Source organism: Chaetodon trifascialis, chromosome 7, assembly GCF_039877785.1.
Source record: "Chaetodon trifascialis isolate fChaTrf1 chromosome 7, fChaTrf1.hap1, whole genome shotgun sequence".
NCBI classification, from domain to species: Eukaryota; Metazoa; Chordata; class Actinopteri; order Chaetodontiformes; family Chaetodontidae; genus Chaetodon; species Chaetodon trifascialis.
This window is the reverse complement of record NC_092062.1, coordinates 22,234,493-22,256,302: the sequence shown is the minus strand read 5'-3', so window position 1 is coordinate 22,256,302 and position 21,810 is coordinate 22,234,493. Positions and strand designations below refer to the sequence as shown.

The 21,810-nt window shown below is 41.6% G+C and overlaps 4 protein-coding genes across 7 annotated transcripts in view; 3 read left to right on the top strand and 1 right to left on the bottom strand.

Moving 5' to 3' along the window:
• The first annotated feature begins 1,328 nt into the window (after positions 1-1,328).
• Positions 1,329-2,634, top strand: LOC139334439 (trypsin-1-like). Its single transcript, XM_070967321.1, has 6 exons — positions 1,329-1,368; positions 1,470-1,620; positions 1,727-1,977; positions 2,088-2,224; positions 2,378-2,479; positions 2,587-2,634. The coding sequence occupies exons 1-6, from the start codon at positions 1,329-1,331 to the stop codon at positions 2,632-2,634; spliced, it is 729 nt and encodes a 242-aa protein (XP_070823422.1).
• A 2,310-nt stretch (positions 2,635-4,944) lies between these two features.
• On the top strand, positions 4,945-6,237 carry LOC139333741 (trypsin-1-like). 3 transcript variants are annotated; one of them, XM_070966368.1, is made up of 6 exons: positions 4,945-4,984; positions 5,086-5,236; positions 5,343-5,587; positions 5,704-5,840; positions 5,981-6,082; positions 6,190-6,237. In XM_070966368.1, the coding sequence occupies exons 1-6, from the start codon at positions 4,945-4,947 to the stop codon at positions 6,235-6,237; spliced, it is 723 nt and encodes a 240-aa protein (XP_070822469.1). The 3 variants fall into 3 exon arrangements, with proteins under 3 accessions (XP_070822469.1, XP_070822468.1, XP_070822470.1); XM_070966367.1 differs by having other exon boundaries at positions 5,343-5,593; XM_070966369.1 differs by having other exon boundaries at positions 4,945-4,992; positions 5,097-5,233.
• Positions 6,238-8,894: 2,657 nt separating this feature from the next.
• On the top strand, positions 8,895-11,146 carry mrpl17 (mitochondrial ribosomal protein L17). Of its 2 annotated transcripts, XM_070966713.1 has the most exons (4): positions 8,895-9,020; positions 9,122-9,314; positions 10,489-10,557; positions 10,670-11,146. In XM_070966713.1, the coding sequence occupies exons 2-4, from the start codon at positions 9,141-9,143 to the stop codon at positions 10,922-10,924; spliced, it is 498 nt and encodes a 165-aa protein (XP_070822814.1). In that variant the 5' UTR covers positions 8,895-9,020; positions 9,122-9,140; the 3' UTR covers positions 10,925-11,146. The 2 variants fall into 2 exon arrangements, with proteins under 2 accessions (XP_070822814.1, XP_070822812.1); XM_070966711.1 differs by lacking the exon at positions 8,895-9,020 and having other exon boundaries at positions 9,051-9,314.
• A 1,961-nt stretch (positions 11,147-13,107) lies between these two features.
• The window catches only part of tmem145 (transmembrane protein 145), a 38,526-nt gene continuing 29,823 nt past the window's right edge, over positions 13,108-21,810 (bottom strand). Inside the window, exons 12-15 of the mRNA XM_070967304.1 lie at positions 20,752-20,924; positions 19,935-20,055; positions 19,352-19,540; positions 13,108-16,441 (exon numbers count right to left, since the gene is read on the bottom strand). Coding sequence (XP_070823405.1) covers positions 16,196-16,441; positions 19,352-19,540; positions 19,935-20,055; positions 20,752-20,924 — 729 coding nt within the window. The 3' untranslated portion in view covers positions 13,108-16,195. The remainder of the gene's footprint in view (positions 16,442-19,351; positions 19,541-19,934; positions 20,056-20,751; positions 20,925-21,810) is intronic.

The window sequence follows — 21,810 nt, the reverse complement described above, 5'->3', positions numbered from 1 at the left end:
TACAGTGACTGGGAAATAATGAGCGTAATCTTATTGTGAAATTCAGGTATTCAGAGATCTGAACTTTTATGGTCAACTCAATCAGATAATTTCTGTACAAGCAAATAATACTGGAGTACGCATCATTTCTCCAATTGCTGTTCAACATTTAACAGCCACTACTGCAATAAAGTATGTGGGAAAGCATCTGAAAGTGTCATTTAAGAGCACCTATGTAAGTGAGAAAAAAAGTTGACTACAAATCCCAACCTGCCCAAACAAAATACTGTACATAGTGGACAGAACAGCGCTGTAGTTTCACCCAGATATCAGGATAATCAATTGTGTGATCATGAAGTTTTTTTTTGTTTTTCATTATCACATCATCAGTTATAATTCTTTTTACTTCAATATCTATTTTCATTGGAACAATGTTATGGAAACATTATCAGATGACTTTTAAGACAGAAAAGAAGTTAAAAGTCAGTCACTTGACAGTGAGGTTAAAATCAGATCCCTGTTAAAGTTTATTAAATGAAAAGGGATACTTAACATACCATAAGTGCTTTTGCTTTTTGGTGTTGACTCACCATTTCACTGAATCAGCATTTTTTTAGGTGTTCTATCTAAAGACACGTGAGTTTTTTCTCCCGTGAAAGTCACATTCAACATTTTTGGTTGTGAACCAGACCACCTGCAGAGCTGCAACCAGGTCTTCACAGGACAAATCCATCCATGTCAAGGTTAACCATTAGCACATTGTGTGCTGAATCCAGATGCAGCCCCATATATAAAGTGTACTCATCAATGTTTAGTGTTTAGTTTAGAAAATTCACAGCATCGTGTAATGAAATGAAAAAATGAAATGAGAGCTATGAATTTGTATTAGCACATTATGTGCTGGATACAGATGCAACCAGATGCTAGTGTTTAGTTTAGACAATTCACAGCATCAAGTATCTCATGAAATGAGAGCTATGAATTTGTAGTTTTTGTTGCTGAGGGAACTAATATAAAGGACATACATGAATTCAAAGATCAATCAATCCATGTTGTATGAAAGAAGCTTATTCATATAAATACACTAATTTGCTATATCAGGATTTTTTGTTTGTTTGCCCATTGTCCCTCCTTTACAACTAAATTATTTGAAAGATTTACCAAAAATACAATTTCATCCATGCAATCTGTTAGTGCAGACTTAATATTTGCTTTTGCTATACCCACAAATCTTCGTTCCAGGATGTTGATTGGTCAAAAGTAATCTTGGAGGTGTGGTCAGCAGGAATCATTCTATATAAACCAGGACTCCAAGAGAAGTCTCTCATCAACAGGATCAAACAGCAACCATGAGGTCTCTGGTCTTCCTTCTGCTCATCGGAGCTGCTTGTAAGCTTGTGTCTTTCTCCCTGTTTTCATTAACTCTCCTCACTGCAGTAAACAAAGCAATCAATGGGTCTCTGACTATTTGGCCTCCATTGTGTTTTCAGTCGCCGCTGAGGACGACAAGATCGTCGGAGGGTATGAGTGCGCACGCCACTCCCAGCCCCACCAGGTGTCTCTGAATTCTGGGTACCACTTCTGTGGTGGCTCCCTGGTCAATGAGAACTGGGTTGTGTCTGCTGCTCACTGCTACAAGTCGTATGTCACTCCTTGATATTTTAAAGACAAAAGTGCTGCATGTTGCAAACTGATTTTAAGGGGCATCAAGAAACACGGCTGCACTGATCCTCTCTTTCCTCTCCAGCCGTGTTGAGGTGCGTCTTGGAGAGCACAACATCAGGGTCAACGAGAACACCGAGCAGTTCATCCGCTCCTCCCGTGTCATCCGCCACCCAAGATACAGCTCCTACAACATCAACAATGACATCATGTTGATCAAGCTGAGCAAGCCCGCCGTCTTCAACCAGTATGTGCAGCCTGTGGCTCTGCCCACCAGCTGCGCTCCTGCTGGCACCATGTGCACAGTCTCTGGTTGGGGCGAGACTGAGAGCTCCAGTGAGTAACATTTTCTGCATTTCAACAGAATGTTTCAGGGCAACATTCATTTCCATTTGTTTTATTTGATTAAAACCTTTTCCACCTATTATTTGTTTTTCACATTGCAGCTGTTGATGGCAACAAGCTGCAGTGTCTGCAGATCCCCATCCTGTCTGACAGCGTCTGTAGAAGCTCCTACCCCGGCAAGATCACTGACGCCATGTTCTGCGCTGGATACCTGGAGGGAGGCAAGGACTCTTGCCAGGTATGTACCAAGAGGACTCTGCAGAGGTCCTTGTCCCACACCAGTGCATCCTTTTCTTCACATTTAACATTTTTCAATTTTAGTATCGAAGTTAATTGAAATAGTTCATTTTCATATCATTCTGTGTATTGTTCTTCTTCTCTCTGTTCTCAGGGTGACTCTGGTGGCCCCGTCATTTGCAACGGTCAGCTGCAGGGTGTTGTGTCCTGGGGCTACGGATGTGCTGAGAGGAACCTGCCCGGTGTCTACGCCAAAGTAAACTGAAAATAGCTATATATGATCAAGAATATAAATGTTTGAAATTAAGCATACTTGCCGCTGGCTGTCCATGTTAAAAAACCTCTGCCTGTCTCCATTCGCAGGTCTGCGTCTTCACCGACTGGCTGCAGAGCACCATGGCCAGCAATTAAGTTTGATCCTGCGATCACCATCCTCTGCTGCCTTTCCTCTATCATTCTAACAACAGTGCTGTTGGAAAGTGCAGCCAACTTCCAAATGACTCAATAAAGTCTTTCACCTTGACTGAAACACAGTTTTTCTGTCTGCTTTTTTGTCTGTGTCTTCCTACATCATGCTATTATCATCACAATGCTCATAACCATGCTTTGATATTTCCCCAAATATTTATAATTTCATGCTCATAAACATACAGTAGGAACAAGGGAATTACTGGTTATCCTGAACCTTTACCCCTTTTTTTGGACATCCAAACTGGTGAAATGACAAATGTTGTTATTATAAAATCAACTACACAACATGCTGCATCTCTATGAAAACAATATGAGTTCGCTGATGTCCATTCGACCAGCAGCACAAACAGTGCAAGAAAGAGCATTGATCATTTGTTCCATCAATTCCTTCAGAGATATGGTGTGTAAATTTCATGCTGAAAATACTGCAGCTTGTGTTAAAATCGGTTATATACTTAGACACTACGTACGTGTGTGTGTGTGTGTGTGTGTGTGTGTGTGTGTGTGTGTGTGTGTGTGTGTGTGTGTGTGTGTGTGTGTGTGTGTGTGTGTATTTCATATATATTTTATTTTTAGTTAAATGTCTGCTTTTCGAGCTGTCATTGCAGTTCTATCCAACGCCCACCCCATCCCCTCTCTCTCTATCTCACTTTCCCTCTCTCAACCTTGTTCTGCTTGAGGTTTTCTGACTGTTAAAAGGACGTTTTTTCTCACCACTGTCTCATGGGGTAATGGTTGGGTCTCTGTAGATAAAGACTGGAGTGTGTACCAGCTGTATATGGAAAGTGTCCTGAGACAACTTCTGTTGTCCCCTTATTGTCTTCCTTCTGCTCATCAGAGCTGCTTGTAAGCTTATGTCTTTCTTCCTGTTTTTATTAGTTCTATGTAATGAAATTGAATTGAACTGAATTAAAGAAACCCAGACTAGACTGAGACCGAGGTACCCTTTCTTTTAAAATGTGACAAATATAATTAATTGCGGAAATCTAAGCACAACATATGACTTTCTGGCTGCTGGTTTGGTTGTTTTTCTCAACGCTATTTGTTACATGTAAAAACAAAGTTTTCATTATAGCAAGCCTAATATAGTGACTGGGAAACAATGAGCGTAATCTTATTGTGAAATTCAGGTATTCAGAGATCTGAACTTTTATGGTCAACTCAATCAGATAATTACTATACAAGCAAATAATACTGGAGTCCACGTCATTTTTCCAATTGCTGTTCAACATTTAACAGCCACTACTGCAAAAAAGTATATGGATAAGCATCTGAAAGTGTCATTTAAGAGCACCTATGAAAGTGAGAAAAAAAACTGATTACAAAATACAAAATAATACAAAATACTGTACATAGTGGACAGAACAGCGCTGTAGTTTCACCCAGATATCAGGATAATCAATTGTGTGATCATGAAGTTTTTTTTGTTTTTCATTATCACATAGTTAGTTATAATTCTTTTAAGACAGAAAAGAAGTTAAAAGTCAGTCACTTGACAGTGAGGTTAAAATCAGATCCCTGTTAAAGTTTATTAAATGAAAAGGGATACTAAACATACCATAAGTTTTCTACGATTAAGTGCTTTTGCTTTTTGGTGCTGACTCGCCATTTCACTGAATCAGCATTTTTTTAGGTGTTCTATCTAAAGACACATGGGTTTTTTCTCCCGTGAGAAACATTTTTGGTTGTGAACCAGACCACCTGCAGAGCTGCAACCAGGTCTTCACAGGACAAATCCATCCATGTCAAGGTTAACCATTAGCACATTATGTGCTGAATCCAGATGCAACCAGATGCTAGTGTTTAGTTTAGACAATTCACAGCATCAAGTATCTCATGAAATGAGAGCTATGAATTTGTAGTTTTTGTTGCTGAGGGAACTAATATAAAGGACATACATGAATTCAAAGATCAATCAATCCATGTTGTATGAAAGAAGCTTATTCATATAAATACACTAATTTGCTATATCAGGATTTTTTGTTTGTTTGCCCATTGTCCCTCCTTTACAACTAAATTATTTGAAAGATTTACCAATAATACAATTTCACTCATGCAATCTGTCAGTGCAGCTCACCCCACAGCAAACTTAATATTTGCTTTTCCTATACCCACAAATCATCGTTCCAGGATGTTGATTGGTCAAAAGTAATCTTGGAGGTGTGTTCAGCAGGGAACGAGGACAGGAATCATTCTATATAAACCAGGACTCCAAGAGAAGTCTCTCATCAACAGGATCAAACAGCAACCATGAGGTCTCTGGTCTTCCTTCTGCTCATCGGAGCTGCTTGTAAGCTTGTGTCTTTCTTCCTGTTTTCATTAATTCTCATCACTGAAGTAACCAAAGCATTCAATGGGTCTCTGACTATTTGGCCTCCTGTGTGTTTTCAGTCGCCGCCGAGGACGACAAGATCGTCGGAGGGTATGAGTGCGCACGCCACTCCCAGCCCCACCAGGTGTCTCTGAATTCTGGGTACCACTTCTGTGGTGGCTCCCTGGTCAATGAGAACTGGGTTGTGTCTGCTGCTCACTGCTACAAGTCGTATGTCACTCCTTGATATTTTAAAGACAAAAGTGCTGCATGTTGCAAACTGATTTTAAGGGGCATCAAGAAACACGGCTGCACTGATCCTCTCTTTCCTCTCCAGCCGTGTTGAGGTGCGTCTTGGAGAGCACAACATCAGGGTCAACGAGAACACCGAGCAGTTCATCCGCTCCTCCCGTGTCATCCGCCACCCAAGATACAGCTCCTACAACATCAACAATGACATCATGTTGATCAAGCTGAGCCAGCCCGCCGTCTTCAACCAGTATGTGCAGCCTGTGCCTCTGCCCACCAGCTGCGCTCCTGCTGGCACCATGTGCACAGTCTCTGGCTGGGGCGACACCCAGAGTGCCAGTGAGTAACATTTTCTGCATTTCAACAGAATGTTTCAGGGCAACATTTGTTTCCATTTGCGTAATCCAATTTAAACTTTGCCCATCTGTACCTTGTTCTTCACATTGTAGCTGTTGATGGCAACAAGCTGCAGTGTCTGCAGATCCCCATCCTGTCTGAGAGTGACTGTGATAACTCCTACCCTGGCATGATCACTGATGCCATGTTCTGTGCTGGATACCTGGAGGGAGGCAAGGACTCTTGCCAGGTATGTAACAAGAGGACTCTGCAGAGGTCCTGGTCCCACACCAGTGCAACATTTTCTTCACATTTAACATTTTTCCGTTTCAGTATTGAAGTTATTTGAAGTTAAAATCTGTGTATTGTTCTTATTCTCTCTGTTCTCAGGGTGACTCTGGTGGCCCCGTCATTTGCAACGGTGAGCTGCAGGGTGTTGTGTCCTGGGGCTACGGATGTGCTGAGAGGGACCATCCTGGTGTCTACGCCAAGGTAAACCTAAAATGTCTCTTCATAACAAATAATGTAGCTGTTTGAAATGAACCATATTTGCCGCTGGCTGTCCATACTAACAAACCTCGTCCTGTCTCCATTCACAGGTCTGCATCTTCACCGACTGGCTGCAGAGCACCATGGCCAGCAATTAAGTTTGATTCTGCGATCACCATCCTCTGCTGCCTTTCCTCTATCATTCTAACAACAGTGTTGTTGGAAAGTGCAAACAATTTCTAAATGACTCAATAAAGTCTTTCACCTTGACTGAAACACAGTTTTCTTTCTGCTTTTTGCCTGTGTCTTCCTACATCATGGTATCACAATGCTCATAACCGTGCTTTGATATTTCCTGAAATAATTCTAATATCATGCTCTTAAAGATACAGTAGAAACAAGGGAATTGCTGGTTAACTTGTATCTGTACATATTTTATTTTATTTTTTATTTGGACATCCAATTATAAAATCAGCCACACAACATGCTGCATCTCCATGAGAACGATATGAGTTCACTGATGTCCATTCAACCAGCAGCACAAATAAGTCCAGCACAAACAAACAATGCAAGAAAGAGCATTAATCATTTGTTACATCAATCCTTTCAGAGATATGGTGCATAGCTTCCATGCTTAAAATACTGCAGCTTGTTTTGTGTTGTGTTGTGTTGTTATTGGTTTAACTTTTAATTTTTCATTTAGCGATGCCTTCTCATTTTAAAATAATATTAACTTGATTTCTATTCATTTTACTTAAAATTACCTAAACAGCCCATTACCATACGTAAAATGTGACAAATATAATTCTGTTCTAGTAGAATACTGTGGAAATCTAATCACAACATTGGACTGTATGGCACAAACTGTGTCAATGTCCCACTGAATGGCACAATAACACTGCCTCAGTGTGCTGTATTCACTGATTATTACCTGAATTTAATGGCATTTTTGGTTAAACAGCGCTTTGCTTTTTCTCAGTGAAAATATTCACTATTCTAATGTTTGCTTGTTTTGTTTTATTCGTTGATGCATTTAATAATTTCTTTATTCTATGCACTTATATATTATATAATACATTATAATATTGTTCTCATGACATGACACGTTAGCATGCAACTGAAAATGCTTTACTGAATTGCACTGTACTAAATTGAGAGAAATAACTCATACATACATTTTGCAGTAGTTGCTCTGTGAAGAGCAGATTTCCCAGCAGTTTTCATTATCGAAGGCCAGAGCCAGACCATGAGTCAGCTCCACCTGGCACTGCATCTGGGGCCGAGTCAAGGTCAGGATGCTGATTACAAGCTGCAAAAAACATACTGTACTGTAAGTAAACACAGTTTCATGGTGAATTTTTATGGAAGTATTGAGCAACATCCTTAAAACCAGAGTCCCATTAAAACTGTGAAGCCCCATTTTAGCAGAATTTTGAGTAAGTATGGCAAAGGTTTCCCATCAGCACACTTTTGACTGGTCAGCAGCACCAGGTGTGTGTTTTGACAGCTGGCATAGGTTAAAGCAGTCGATAAGAACCTGGCATGGGTCCAGGGAAATCTTTGCGTCTCCATCTACCATTAACCAGTCATGAGGTCTGTGGTCTTTGCTCGGCTCCTCTGAGTTGTGTGTGTGAGTACGGGCTGCACTGCGGAAAAAAAAACCCCCCTCAACATTCACACGTTTAGAGGATGAGGTGTGACCATGAGCTCCTGTGAGAAGCAAACACTGTCACCGTACAGGGCTTGTGCCATTCGCTCTGTCCGTTTTTTATTTGTCCTTGTGTCTCCCACAGCTGCTAAGGCTGCAGTGCCTGAATATCCCCATCCTGTCCGATTAGGACTGTGACAGCTCCTACCCCAGCATGATCATCAAGGCCATGTTCTGTGCACCTGTTAAGAACTGCCAGGTGTGTATCTCCACTATTGCAAAGTGCACAAAGTATTATGTGTTTTGTGTCCTCAGCACTCAGTTGAGACTTTCATATATGTCTTTGCTTCCCCACTTTCATGGTGACTCAGGTGGTCTTGTTGCATGTAACAGTGAGCTGCCAGGTGTTGTGTCCTTGGGCTTTGGCTATGCAGAAAAGAACCGCCTTGGTGTCTGTGTCAAGGTAAAAATAAAAAAATAATAAAATAATACCAATAATAATATGAAGTGTCCCACAGCAATAACTTCTTGCATTTATGACACAGAAATGTCCTCAAAACCTGATGTGACCGGAAGTTTTCAATATACCTTTTCTGTCTCTCTTGCATCAGACTTCACAGACTGGCTGCAGAGCACTATGGCCACTTACTCGGTCCAGTCCAATTGCACCTCTGGCACAGCTGTTTCTATACTGCAAAATTCTGTGTCAATGAAACTTTAACTGTTGTAATGGAGACTGAAGGGTGACACCTACATTTTTAGTATGTACACAACAAATTAAAACCTCTGTTTTAAGTCTTACATTTTACTTAAACATCATATTATACAATATTGAGGTCATGCAGTTATAATAGACAAATAACAGATAACAGAGGAAAATTATGAAGAAACTGTATTAAAAATAATCAAGAAATTGATCTGTAGAAGTTAGGAAACACTAGAAAATAAGATATTGATTTCCCCTCTAACTGTTAAATTATAAATATTAAGATAAAACAAGTTTTGTATATAATAATCCAAACAAACAACGCCACGAAGATATACAGCGGCCCAAGTGACCTCAATCATGTGTTTTTAAAAATCACAATAATAATAACAATAATATTTGATTTTTTTTCTGTGGTTTTTGGTTTTCAACGTCACTGATTAGAGTTAAGCGGAACGGTCTCTTTCCAAGTTCCATGACCAAGTCGGACAGGTTTGACGACGCACCACCAATGTCAAACGCAGGAAACTTGACTGAATTGACCTCGGGATTAGTTCTAACATTGAAGTAACTGCTCTGTTCTCTAGGTGAATAGATAAGTTTTTTCTTTTTTTTTCGTTTCACTTGGAAACATTATCTTCCATTTACATTATTTGGTTTTCCGTTTGTTTGTCGCGGGCTCTCGCAGGAGACTCTAACCGGACAAGATGCGCCTCACGTTGCCAATGTTGATCTCCCACGGCCGGGTGGCCCGGAAGATGGGCCTGGGTCCGCAGTCCCGAATCAACATGCTGCGGAACATTTTGACAGGACTGGTCCGACATGAGAGGATAGAAACCACGCACGCCCGAGCAGATGAAGTCCGCTTCTACGCCGAAAAGGTAACGACATCCTGGTGATGCTGCTAGCTAGCTTACATCAAGCTAATGCCACAGTGTCGGACCGGTTCTAATTCGCCCCGGGAAAACACAAATTACAGAGATTAGTCTTTCATCTCGACACTGGTGGTTTTTGTCTAATTTTAGCGTGCAGGAAGAAAAGTCAGTTTTTCAGAATAAAAATCCCTGATCTGTTGTACACTTCCCAAAATGTGCTTGACTGGCACAGAGGCAACTCGATCTTCATGTCATCAAGGTGTATGTAGGCACAACATTAATTAGCATCAGATGTCATGGCCAACTGATCCATCGAAACATAGTCTGTTTTTTTTACATCCAGTAAAGTTTAAGGCGCTTTAGTCCGGTGCTGCGATACTCTGCACTGCTCCTTCACTGAATCTTATCCTGCATCTGGACTAGATATTGAACAGGATGTGCACACAGCTGTACCTTTCTATATGCAGTGCATTCAATCGCAATTTAATCCCACATTTGCTTTAAAGTCAGATCCAGTAGTCCAGTCGGGATAGTTAAGAAAGGTAAAAGTATGTGGTTTCTCAAACATTACCACCTTATGTGATCATTGACGACGTCATTATAAAACAATGGGCTGCTTTAAAAGCCTCTACTCCTCTGGAAAGGCTGGGACTTGTTCCCCTTCGACCACAAGAGCATTAGTTAGATCGGGCAGTGCTGGACGATTGCTGTCTGTAGCAATATTTGGACAAGGGTGTCCGGATACTTCAGACTCACTAAACGGTTTACTCCCTTTCCGCCATCATATTGTAGTTAGTTAGATCAGTATAGTCATTAAACTATCCAAACAAAATGTTACCGCTTACCTCCTGTGTGATGCTTATTGTGACATGTTTAATAAGAAGCTCAGCCATGCTTTGGATCACTTCTGTCATTTTTATAACTGTTTTGCACTGTGCAAACTGCTTGTGATTTGTAATGAGAGGACAGTGTTTCTGCAGAATTCCTGAGACCTCCTCCAGGACGCTTTAGGGTTCCCTCGACCTCATGTGACAATCACTGCACCACAATGCAGCTTGAGTTTGCTTTATCCCACAATGTTCATCCCACATTTTCTAACTTGCTCTCGCCAAGGTTATTTTTAAATGAAGACAAATGTGAATTTCTCTTTCTTCGTGTTCTCTTGTTTCATTTCTCCCAGCTGATTGACTACGCCAAAAAGGGAGACACAGACGAGAAGGCAATGAAAATGGCTAATTTCTGGCTGACGGTACGTGTCTGCAGCTCTTCTCCACCGTGTGAAGTTAAAGTTAAAGCCTCTCTGAATGTTAAACAGTTGCTGTGAAATCACTGTTGAGTTTTTGTCTGCTTCTTCTCCGCAGGAAAAGGATCTGCTCCCAAAGCTCTTCAAGGTCCTCGCTCCACGGTTTGAGACTCAGTCAAATGGCTACACACGGATGGCGCGCATCCCCAACAAACAGAACCTGGACCAAGCCAAGATGGCCGTCCTGGAGTACAAAGGCAACCCCTTCCCGCCTCTCTATCCCGTTAGAAAACAGAATGAACTCAGTCTCATCAACCAGCTGCTCAAAGGCTACAGAGAGGACAGAGCACGGCAGTTAGCTGCAGAAGCTTAATTACAACCATCCAAGTACAGCGGTCCCTGAGGGGTGATGGTCGGGTGCTGAAATGCTTCTGAGGAGTCACTTGCAGATGCTGCAAATTGTTGCTTATGAGAGACTGATGCATATCTTCACTGGAACAACACTTCCAGCTCCGGAGTCAACCGAAGGCAAGAACATTTCTGTAAAAGGACATTTATGGCAGATTATGTATGAATAAATAATATTTCTTAACAGAAGAAACTGAGTTTCACTTCATTTCTCTGAACATTTGGTCAGCAGGTTAGACTCCTGTCGGAGTTTAGCATTGCACTTCCATGAAGTTTGCCGACACTTGAGACTGATTTTACAATAAAAAAAAAGAGGTCAAGTGCTTCATGTGCGTTTTACCTTTTTAAACATAAACATAGATAACTTATGACATCGTCAGGGATTTAGGCTTCGTTTACACTTAGGGAGAACACATATGTGTTCATGCGGTTCAGCCTCTTGTTTACATGTAAACTGAGTTTTTTTTCACGGAAAACGATCATTTTTAAAAACTCCAGCCAAAGCAGAGATTTCTGAAAACACCGGTTATGTGTCAGCGTGTAAACAGGGTTAATAAACAGCGTTTTAGGTTCTGAAACGACACAACATGCGACTGAAAATACTTAATGTCATGTGAGTGAGCTATGTTTACACTCGCACCCATAGGCTTGGCATAGTTATGATGCGCTCGACGGGGTGTTTATCCGGGTTCATGTAAACGACAACATTTTTGAAAACGATGTTGGGCGCACGATGTTATTTTTGAAAAGGGAGGGGCCAAAATATCCATTTTGCAAAATTCCCTGCTACATGTAAACGTAGGCTTATTCTCCCTGCAGAGTCCCTGAACTGTTTAAAGGGTGAGTCGCACACCTCATGAGGGGCAGAGTGCCCCTTTAAATGATGGTTTTTGGGGATTTTTGGCAAATAGCTGGACAGGGGACGATGACACACCACCCTTACACAATTTAAAACCTAAATTTCAGAACAAATTTTACATGCTAACCAGTACCATCAAAACCAGCGAAAGCCTGGAAAGTACTGTTTTTTTAAGTGTCACTTCAACTTGTATTGAAAAGTATTTATCATAAGTCGCTACCAAACCTTTTCACAGCAGACATTTTGACTGCACAGGTGTAACAGTAATTACACCTCCACTTCCACATGAATGGAACTGAACCTTCATTATGTTATTAATTACACCTGTGCTGCTCATGCTGTGACAGGGTACCTGCCACAGTCTGAAACATCAAATTTAGTTGCCACCAAAAGAAAAGGGCCATAAAACGTCTAAAAAAAAATCACTGCTGCGGGCTGTTAAGAGGTGTCGTGCATGTCTGAACTAAAAGTGGGGCTGTTGTGGCAGCGGCTCACGTGACATTCTTAGCAAAAATTTAAATAAAATTTAAAAAAGCGGCTAATGCATTAATTTCTGACACGTGCAAGTTCACATCACATGAGCTGATTTATTATATCATAGAGAATTATCGTTATATAGAGCTGGGAAGTGCTGACCAAAATGTGATCTAATTGCAATAAATTCATGCACTTATTAAATAATTCTAGGCTTTACTGTCCCTACTGGTTTTCCATCATTCTTTGACAGACATGATTGTGAAGAAGGTACTAAACTTGATTCGATGTGGTCATGAAAGGCCTTAAATTTGATGAACCCTGCAGAAACCCTTTATGACAAGTCACTGTCTGCAGTGTATTATGCTGTATGCAGATGGAGACAGATGAAAAGGAGTCAGTGGACAAAATATGTTGTCACTTTGTCATAAAATATCCTGAACTGATTACAAAACCGTTACTGAACAATGGGAGAAGTTTGAAGACGGTGACAGCGATGAGGCTGGAAGTTATTTACAGATTTCGTGTGTGTGAGAACGAGAACAGACAGGCAGTTTGTTGTGACTCTGCACTTCAGCAGTCGCAGCAGAGCACAATCCTGGCACTGACTGTGAAATAATTAGGCTAGCCTACATCAGATTGCGACCAGCCTGGAGTCTGTCCCTGTGGTGTTCTGCTTTAATGGACTCTTGTAATGAGAACAGATTCTAAATATGATTTACAGATATTAGATCGACTCCTCTGGACACATGGCCTTGTCCTACCTGGAACAAAGACACGGTTGCTAAATAATACACACACCCAGACAAGGCCTCTAATAAAACCATATTTTTTATTATTTTGGCAAAAAGTGTATATTTACAGCATATTTAGAATTGTTATTTGACACCATTAAAATGCATTTGAACAGTGCTTCAGTGATGTGCTCTTAACCAGATCGCTCTGAGTAGCCTAAAAGCTGTGCTGTTTTCTGTCATGCATACATAATCTCTTTTCTTCAAGCCCTCTCCCTTAAGTGTCTCTCAGTACTGTAATCGTAAGTCAATATACACAGGGTTGAAGCAGTGATATGGTATCAGTAGGCCCATCTGTTAGTCGAGTCACCCAGTGTCTGTTCAGTCAAGCCATGGCAACCATAACAATAGGCAGCAGCGGACAAAATGGCAGACATGCCTCATTTAAACCAGACACATAATGAGAATTAACGACTAGTACTCTAATTCAAGTATCATTCTGTTTCACAGACTAAGTTACACCTCTCACAAGATACACGCCACAGTCCTAGCATCCTAACCGTCACAGCGAAACTGCCATTGATAAATCTGTCGAGTATTTTTATGAATCAAATCAACGGACGATCGAGATAAAACGGTTGAATTTGTTAGTGTCTTTGTCCCTCCAGGCTCTTTGCGTTGGAAGCTGGTGCTGCAGTTGCGCTCATATGTTTACACACTGTGGCAGAGTTTGTAAGATGTGCATGTCTTTCTTTTGTTGGGACCATGAAGTTCAATTTTGGTCTAATCACTCCTGATTTGCTTCCAGAAGTCTTTGGGCTCGTCTACGTGCTGTCTGTAATTGGGCTGTTTTTCTGGCAACTGGACCGTGCAGCCTGTTTTTGATCAAGGGCCTCCTTATTGTGCACCTTGAAACCACCGCAGCGCTTTTTTGAAGCGAAGCCTGTATTTTAGCTGAAGTTGCTTGTGGGTTTTTCCTTCGCACCCCCATCAATTTTCCTGGCAGCTCTGGCTGAAATCTTTGTTGGTCGACCTGACAGAACCCCTAATTTTCCACTTCTTCATCAGAGTTGGAACACGACTGATTGGCATTTTCAAATCTCTGGATATCTTTCTGTTTGCTTTTCCTGATTTCTAAAGTTCACCTCTCTTTTCTCAGTATACAGCGAAGTCAGTGCAGCCCTGGATGAAACATGCAGAGCCCTCTCGAGCCAAGAAACTGACTATTTATACACTGACGCTCAAACAAGTCACAGGTGTGGCAACTTACCCTAAACAGCCATTTAAGCCTGTGTGTGTCCTCTTTTCATGAGGGCCATTGGGGGGATTTCAGTTATCATTAGGATTTAAAAAGGGCCCCTTTCCCTAAATAAGTTTTCTGCATGATCATATATTTTCCAAAAAATGGACATAAATTGTTTTGGGGGTGTAAACTTAAGAGCACAACTACAAACTCTGTTTCAGTGAACTCTGACATGACTTTTCATCTTGTGTGTGTTAGATTACGCTGACTACGCGTGGCACATTTCCCTAAAATGTCCGGACAGTCGGGTGACATGTTCAGACTGTATTTACAGGTGTATGCATCTGGAATGCGACTCCGTGTGGTGTGAATACAGGTTTCAAAGCAGTCTTATAAGGTGACATCATCACGAATAAACAGACGAAGACCAGGAACATTAAAGTGCTCCATGCAGGACAGACAAAATGTACAGTTGTGTTGCCGTTTTCACAGTTCATCTACAAGGCTTTTTTTTTTTTTTTTTTTTTTTCCATTTTTTGTCACAGCTTCATGTTAGGGGGGTACGAAACTAGTAATATTTGTTCAGATTTTCGCACGGTTTGAACATTAAAGTGAGATAAAGACCACAAATATCCATGTTTCCCGTGTTTCAGGTACGAGACAGGGGTGAAGTTACTTGCATTTTAAAAAAAGGCAGCCTCCTGCTCTTAAATCATGGATGTGTTGTCGTTGAAAGCCACAAAGAGAGAAAAGACTATGCGACAAAGGGGTCCTGTAGTGTTCCAGTAACCAGTAAAATCACCCCTGTCCTTGTGCTGTATTGCATCAGTACATTCACCAACGTCTACATACACAAATGAGTTTTCTGCAGCCATATTCTGCGCTCCACTCAAAACTGGATTAAGTACAATATTGGTTTTATACTGTGTTTCAGACAGCGCAAGAGGGTTTTGATGGGAATAACAATTAACAGAACTCATCCGGTTAAAAATATACCCAAGCCTATTGTATGTATTTACAAAAGAATAGATTTCAATACACACAATAAGCGAATATTGTATGGTCTTGTGGAGTACATATATCAGCTTTTTGGACGGGAAATACAATACAAACATGCGTGTTTTACGAGTACTTAGCAGTGCCCACAGTAAACGTGACATTTTACATTTACACATCAGCATATCAATCCAGAATAACCAGCTGCAATGAAGGCATATAAGAATATAAATTAACCCAACAAACTCCATATAGAGCAAATATCTATGCTTTATCAAAATGTGTCAAACATAAAAAAAAACTTCTTCTTTTTTAACATTAATTAGGTAAATGTAATGGCATGAGATGCTTCTGATGGTCACAGCACCAACTGGAATTTAATGATGTGGAAAAAAAAAACCCATGAAAACAAATTTCCTTTTTTTTTGTGGGAATCAAACTATATAGAGTTGTAGCTCCCTCCAGTTTTAGCTATTTACAAACTCCAGGCACGCCATCAATGCCTCATGAATTTTTGAATAAAAGTATTTCAAGAATTTTGTTCATTTCCGCATCGTGCACAGCTATCATTCTATTGCTCTGGCTACATCCACTTTGTCATCTTTCTCCCTCTGTGCCTTTTACTGGTCAACATCAAATATTTATTGCTTCTTTATTCTTTAACAAGCTCAGCGCTCCTATCTCACAGCCATTTCCCCCCCTTACCCCTCCATTCGGGTTATTTATTTCCATTCACAGGTGAAAGGGGACAGTTTAGGGATTCACTTTTCTGATGGTTTCTCGTCTTCATCCATCCAAGCTTTTTCCCTTTTGTCTTTTAACAGCGACACCTTCGTTTCCTCTCTGACTCTTCCTTTACTTTGTATTGTCATTCTGTCTGTTCCCTCCGTGCCGTCCCCTCTCTCCTTCTGTCCCATCTGTCTCCCCGTCTCATGCCTTTGTCCCGAACCCTCCTCCTCCACCGCCTCCGCTCTGCATGCTGAAATACTCGGTGAAGGAAGGGAGCCGGGGCGGCAGCGGGGGTGAGCGCGCGGCTGGGCGTGGGGGTATCGGGGGCGGAGGTGGGGGCAATATCGACGTCAAGTCAGCAGCAGTGGTGATGATCTTCTGCTCGCTGTTCCTCGGCACCTCAGGTCCTTTACGGGCCACCGTCTCCTCCACCGTCTTCACCGGGTCCTGGAGGGACAGAGATGATAGTTTTACACGTTTGACCTGATCTCATCCTCTGGAAGCAGGTTACGGAAATTTGTTGTCCTGGCCACAAAGCGGGTCCTTGCAGACACTGTGTCACTAACACCACGCTATACATCACATTTTGACAGCTTCCCCTCTCTACAGCTCACCGACACTGTGCTGGTTATAGGCCGGGGTAAATTACACATGTACAGGGTTTCCTGACCTCCAGCTCAGTTACTTCACTCTCCACAAACTGACCCTGCTGCACATTTGTGTTTACTGTATGGCAGAGCTTTTATGAAGTAATAAATATAGTCATATTATGAAGGACATTTTTTTAATATCAATATATGTGTGGCAAATCTGGGGCTGCAGATTATTGTCATTATTAATTAATCTGCCAATTATTTTCTCGATCAATCTATTAACTGTCTGGTCTACAAAACATCAGGAAACAATGAGAAAGGTCCATCAAAATTTCCTGGCGCTCTCTCCCTTTCTGTCTGATCAACAAAGATATTACATTTAGTATCATGTATGACAAAGAATATCAGCAAGTATTAAAGCTGGGACCATAAAGTGTTAAGTGTTTTGTCCTGAAAATGACTTAAAGGTCCTGTGTGTAGGGTTCAGGGGGGATCTGTTAGCAGAAATGGAATATAATAGTCATAATCAGGTTTACTTTAGCATCGAATCATCTGAAAATAAGAACTATTGTGTTTTTGTTACCTTAGAATGAGCTCTTTCTATCCAAAGAGGGAGCAGGTCCTCTTCCACACAGTCAAACATGTTGCACCAGCATGTTTCTACAGTAGCCCAGAGTGGACAAACCAAACATTTGCTCCAGAGAGGGCCATTGGTGACTAATTGACCAATCATAGCGCAACGCTACAATTATCCCATATAAAATAAACAATTTTCAAAGAAATTACCACTGTTATGCATCACAGTGTATGAGACCAAACTTTTCATGTGTGGGTAAACAACATTTTAGTAAGCAGCTACAGCTTGTAGTCATTAATTAATAGTAATTACTAGAAATAAAGCATGATAAGAGAGAAAGAAAGAAAGAAAGAAAGAGAGAGAGAGAGAGAGAGAGAGAGAGAGAGAGAGAGAGAGAGAGAGAGAGAGAGACTTATCGCTCAGCCCAGCCTACATGTCATCTATGTAAATATATACACAAAGAATTATAAAAAAGAGCTTTGTGATGATTTGGATCCCACACAATCCACGCCTCACTTGTCTTTATTGCCATTTGATTCTTGTTTTCAGGTACAGCACTTAGCATTTCATGTGCCGCAGCCTATGAATGGCTCATCAGGCGCTTTCCCAAAGCGACTAAAACCTGCAGTTACAGAACCAAGCTCCCTCCAGCTCGGATGCTCTTATACTAAATACAGTATTTTATAGTTTTTGAAAGCCTTACCCATCTTGGGAAAAACTACTGACAAATCTTTTTTTATCTGTAAATGGTTCTGGAGACAATTTTCAATCTGCCTTCCGACCACATTACAGCACAGCGACTGCTGTGATACACTCGAAATTCACCCCTCAGGCCAAATCCTGCAAAACAATAAGACTGCACGCCAGCCAAGATTTACTTAGCTCTTTCACTAAATGACCTTGCTCCAATGGACTCACTGTGTCAATGCAAGTAATCACAGGCAGCTACATTTCCTTCATCGACTGCAACAGAAAGGAGAGACTTTTACTGCATACCTTGATACCACAGTAATAAAGACTAAGAGCCAAGCTGGTGTTTTACTGGACTCTTTTATGCATGGTCTTCCCAGTGTCTTCCAATTAGATGTCTGCAGCAAATGCAGCAATTCTGGTGTTCTAACAAGAACCAGCGGCACATTACTCCTCTTTACACAGGCTCCCAGGAAGTTAGACAATTCATTTCTAAGTGCTGGTACCAGATTGTAAAACACATAATGGCTAACGTCAACGCAACATCCACCTTCCTTCAGCTTAAGACACTTTCAAATGTAAATTTAAAACTTGCTTGTTTTTTCTACTGCACTTTATCATATTTTGGGCTATTAATTACTGCCATGCAGCTTTATTAATTTCACTGTCTGTTCAATTTTTTATGTCTTTTTATATAACGAACATTTGTAAACTTGTCTTTCCTTTTCATGACTTTGTTTCAGTTGTCATGCATTTTGTCAACTTGCACCAAGTATTTGGGTTGCCCCTTTGTGTTGTATTCTTCCTGCCAGCCTCTGCACATTGTATCAGTGTAAATGAAGACTCAGAGCTCTTCTTCTGTCACTCATATGAAGCAGTATGAAAAGGCAACTTCCACAGATTTGAAAGTTCCCCAAAGCTAGACAATTCATCACAGCGTCGACACCTTAATTTGGTCTTGTCATAGTTTCTATTTAATCATTATTTCCTTGTGCTCAAGTGTTTTCATATCAGTGCCTGTGCTATGTTACGCTGTGCTTACTGTCATTCACCTGAAGCCCACAGGAGGAGACGCCAGTTTGTGCCAAGAAATAATCCTTGAAGAAACGTCCCCTTGCAAACTATGTTGTTATACTGATGCCTTCTACTCTGAGGCATTTTTGTTAGAGGAGACAGCAGTTAATTTCAAGATAGGCTTGACTCTACTGACGCTTGAATTTGCATTTTAAAAGCATAAAAAATTGAGATGAATTAGATGAATCTAATTACATACAGCAAACACTGCAAAATGATTGGGAGACGTTTAAACTGGACAGACACACACTGGAGAGTAAAGGAGCTAAAATTCTCAACCTGATGCTTGTATTTACCTTGAACCTGTTTCTGCACCTTCATGACCTTCACCTGTTCATGAATGGGGCAGATTTAATAGAAAATTGTGTCTTCAGCCTCAATGGCTTCAATCCGGGATATCAAGCAAGCGTTAGTTAGACTCACTGATTGGATGGAGAAGAGTTCGGTGAAGTTGTGCTGAGAGTCTCCCAGGAAGGAGCTATTTCCATAGGCGTGATGGGGGAAACTCTCCGCCCCTTCGCCTCCTTTCGGACTGGACAGCAGGATCCCGATCTGGGACGTCCGAACATGGTACGGGAAGTTCTTATTGGCTGCTGAAGGTCGTGTGATAACCTGAAGGGCAAAAGGATGAAAAGACCTGATGATTCTACTGATTCTTACACATACAATCCATGTAATAACCAGTAGATATAGCAGCTGACACACAGCCAGAGAATATCAGGTCCAAGCCAGAAGTGGAACTTGCAATGCATGCACTGAGCTTGAATGAAAAAGAAAATTTGAGTGAGCAGTATGGCCCATTAGTAAAGAACAATGTGTCGAAGGTGAGGAGGAGGTAGATAATGATGTGTGGAGGAGACAATCAGCATGAAGCTGTTATGACTCAAGGATAGTGAATAATGTATGACTGACAGTGGCAATAATGACTCTTGAATAATGTGAACTATGTAAAAGAGCAAGGGTCCGCATGAGTGCTCGCGCGCGCGTGTGTGTGTGCGGTACGAACAAGGAAGACGATGTGAGCGTAGAGGTGGATGCCGAGCTGAATGCCGTTGACGATCTTTTCCCGAGCCCAACGAGGAATCCCGAAGTTGGCGATCAGAGCCATGACAGGCACTGCGAAAAACCTGAGGAAGACAAGTGAGCAGATTTAGGATAATGGTGAGAAAACACATTAAAAGGAAAGATGGGAACAGTTTGATTGTGAGAGGAAAAAGAGGCAGAGAGCAGAAATAGATGTAAATCACAGAGAATGATAAAGATGGGAGGAGAGGCGTAGATAATGAGGCGGGAGATAGAGGCAGCAATGAGAGAGAAATACAGAGATAATATTAGTCTTTGTAATCGACTCTTCATTTCAAGCTCGTGCTATTATACACAGTGAGTGAAGGGCACAGAAGCTGAGCCGTGTATGTAGAAGGGTTTTTCTCAGGGTCGTGTAAATGAAAAACGCTACTCAAGTACAAAGCTTTAAACTATCAAACACACATATATGGGAGCATAAATTATTCCAATAGAAGAGACCTCATCAGCTAAGCAAAAATACATTTCTTCTACTAGCAATCATTCGCTCAAGTACAATTATCTGGAGTGTTAGTGGAGCACGAGGTTGGGCACACACTGTCGGAAAAGGGTGGTGTAAAATAAACAACTTTTCATTCCCGGACCGCTAAAGCATCAGCTATCTCGTGCACATTTTTACAGAGCGGCATAAATTATTCAAATTGAAGAGACCTCAAATAGAGAAATGTGTATTTTCCTACTCCTGCAATCTCGGGCTCAGGTGCTATTATCCGCAGCGAGGGCAGGGGGGGGGAGCTCACCATAGTGTGTACGTGGTGAAGAAAGGGACGTAGAAGGGCTGTTTCTCAGGGTAGTGTTTCAGAGAGACCAGCACGGCGTAGCAGAACCACACGTAGGCCAGCAGCTGCAGGCCCATCAGTCCATAGCCTGCAGGGCTGTCGTAGGCGTACAGCACTTCACCTGGGTCAAAGAACTGGCACAGGAACACGAGACGTTACGCCAAAATGAAGACATGCATATTAAACAAACTAAACTTTTACACAAAGTAGAAAAGAAGCATCTATTGGCTTGGCTTGTACTCTGTGCCCTAATTAATAAGATGGATGGCTCCCGGTTCAGCAGATGCACTGCGATGACCGAGCCAAAGCTCAGCTTGTAGAATTCTGTGTCTTTGACATTGATGCTTTTCCTACACAACTAGGTCATGGGCGTGTGTGCGCACAGGTTTGTGTGTGTGTGTGGCGCATGTGCGGACACGAGATTGCATTTCACAGTCCAGTGACTGGATAGCGTTGGCCACCATACAGGGTTACCCTCGCTACATAATGCATAGGTCTGATGGCTCGGTGTGGAGCTCCTTGGGATCCGACCAGCCAACCAGAGCCTGTCAGATCCTCAACTGCAGGCCCAGCACCAGGAACGCTCTTCAAGTTTTTCTTTCATTTCCAATTGTAACCTAGTTTGGCGTATTTTTAGCAGGTGCTCCCCTGAGTTTTGAGCTCTTTAATAGCAGGGACCATGTAAGAGGGCAGGCGGCAGATAAATTACACTGCTTCAGATCCACACATTGCAGCGTGAGAGATGGCTATAGGCTCCAGCGTTAAATATAGCCGGAATATTTCCGCTGCACTATTCCCACTGGGTCATTACCACACTGTGTTCAAAGACTGTGTTCCACTGGCCCTAAATGTACCATCATTACATGAGACTGTGCTGAAGCCTCTGCAGCATGTAGAAACGTATGTAACTAACATTCACAAGTGTGGAAATAATTCATGAGCTCATATGCTCGACATCATAGCTGCTGAAATGTGTTTCCGTGTCCACACATACGTACAGAGACACAGAATAATTAAAGA

What these genes read in the sequence shown, in the direction of transcription:
- LOC139334439 (XM_070967321.1), top strand. Translation starts at nt 1,329, where the DNA reads ATGAGGTCTCTGGTCTTCCTTCTGCTCATCGGAGCTGCTT. An exon ending in TCTGCTCATCGGAGCTGCTT is followed by an intron (nt 1,369 to 1,469) that starts GTAAGCTTGTGT and finishes TTGTGTTTTCAG; the next exon opens with TCGCCGCTGAGGACGACAAG. An exon ending in GGGCGAGACTGAGAGCTCCA is followed by an intron (nt 1,978 to 2,087) that starts GTGAGTAACATT and finishes TTCACATTGCAG; the next exon opens with CTGTTGATGGCAACAAGCTG.
- LOC139333741 (XM_070966367.1), top strand. Translation starts at nt 4,945, where the DNA reads ATGAGGTCTCTGGTCTTCCTTCTGCTCATCGGAGCTGCTT. An exon ending in GGGCGACACCCAGAGTGCCA is followed by an intron (nt 5,594 to 5,703) that starts GTGAGTAACATT and finishes TTCACATTGTAG; the next exon opens with CTGTTGATGGCAACAAGCTG. An exon ending in GAGGCAAGGACTCTTGCCAG is followed by an intron (nt 5,841 to 5,980) that starts GTATGTAACAAG and finishes CTCTGTTCTCAG; the next exon opens with GGTGACTCTGGTGGCCCCGT.
- mrpl17 (XM_070966713.1), top strand. Translation starts at nt 9,141, where the DNA reads ATGCGCCTCACGTTGCCAATGTTGATCTCCCACGGCCGGGTGGCCCGG. An exon ending in TCCGCTTCTACGCCGAAAAG is followed by an intron (nt 9,315 to 10,488) that starts GTAACGACATCC and finishes CATTTCTCCCAG; the next exon opens with CTGATTGACTACGCCAAAAA. An exon ending in TGGCTAATTTCTGGCTGACG is followed by an intron (nt 10,558 to 10,669) that starts GTACGTGTCTGC and finishes TCTTCTCCGCAG; the next exon opens with GAAAAGGATCTGCTCCCAAA.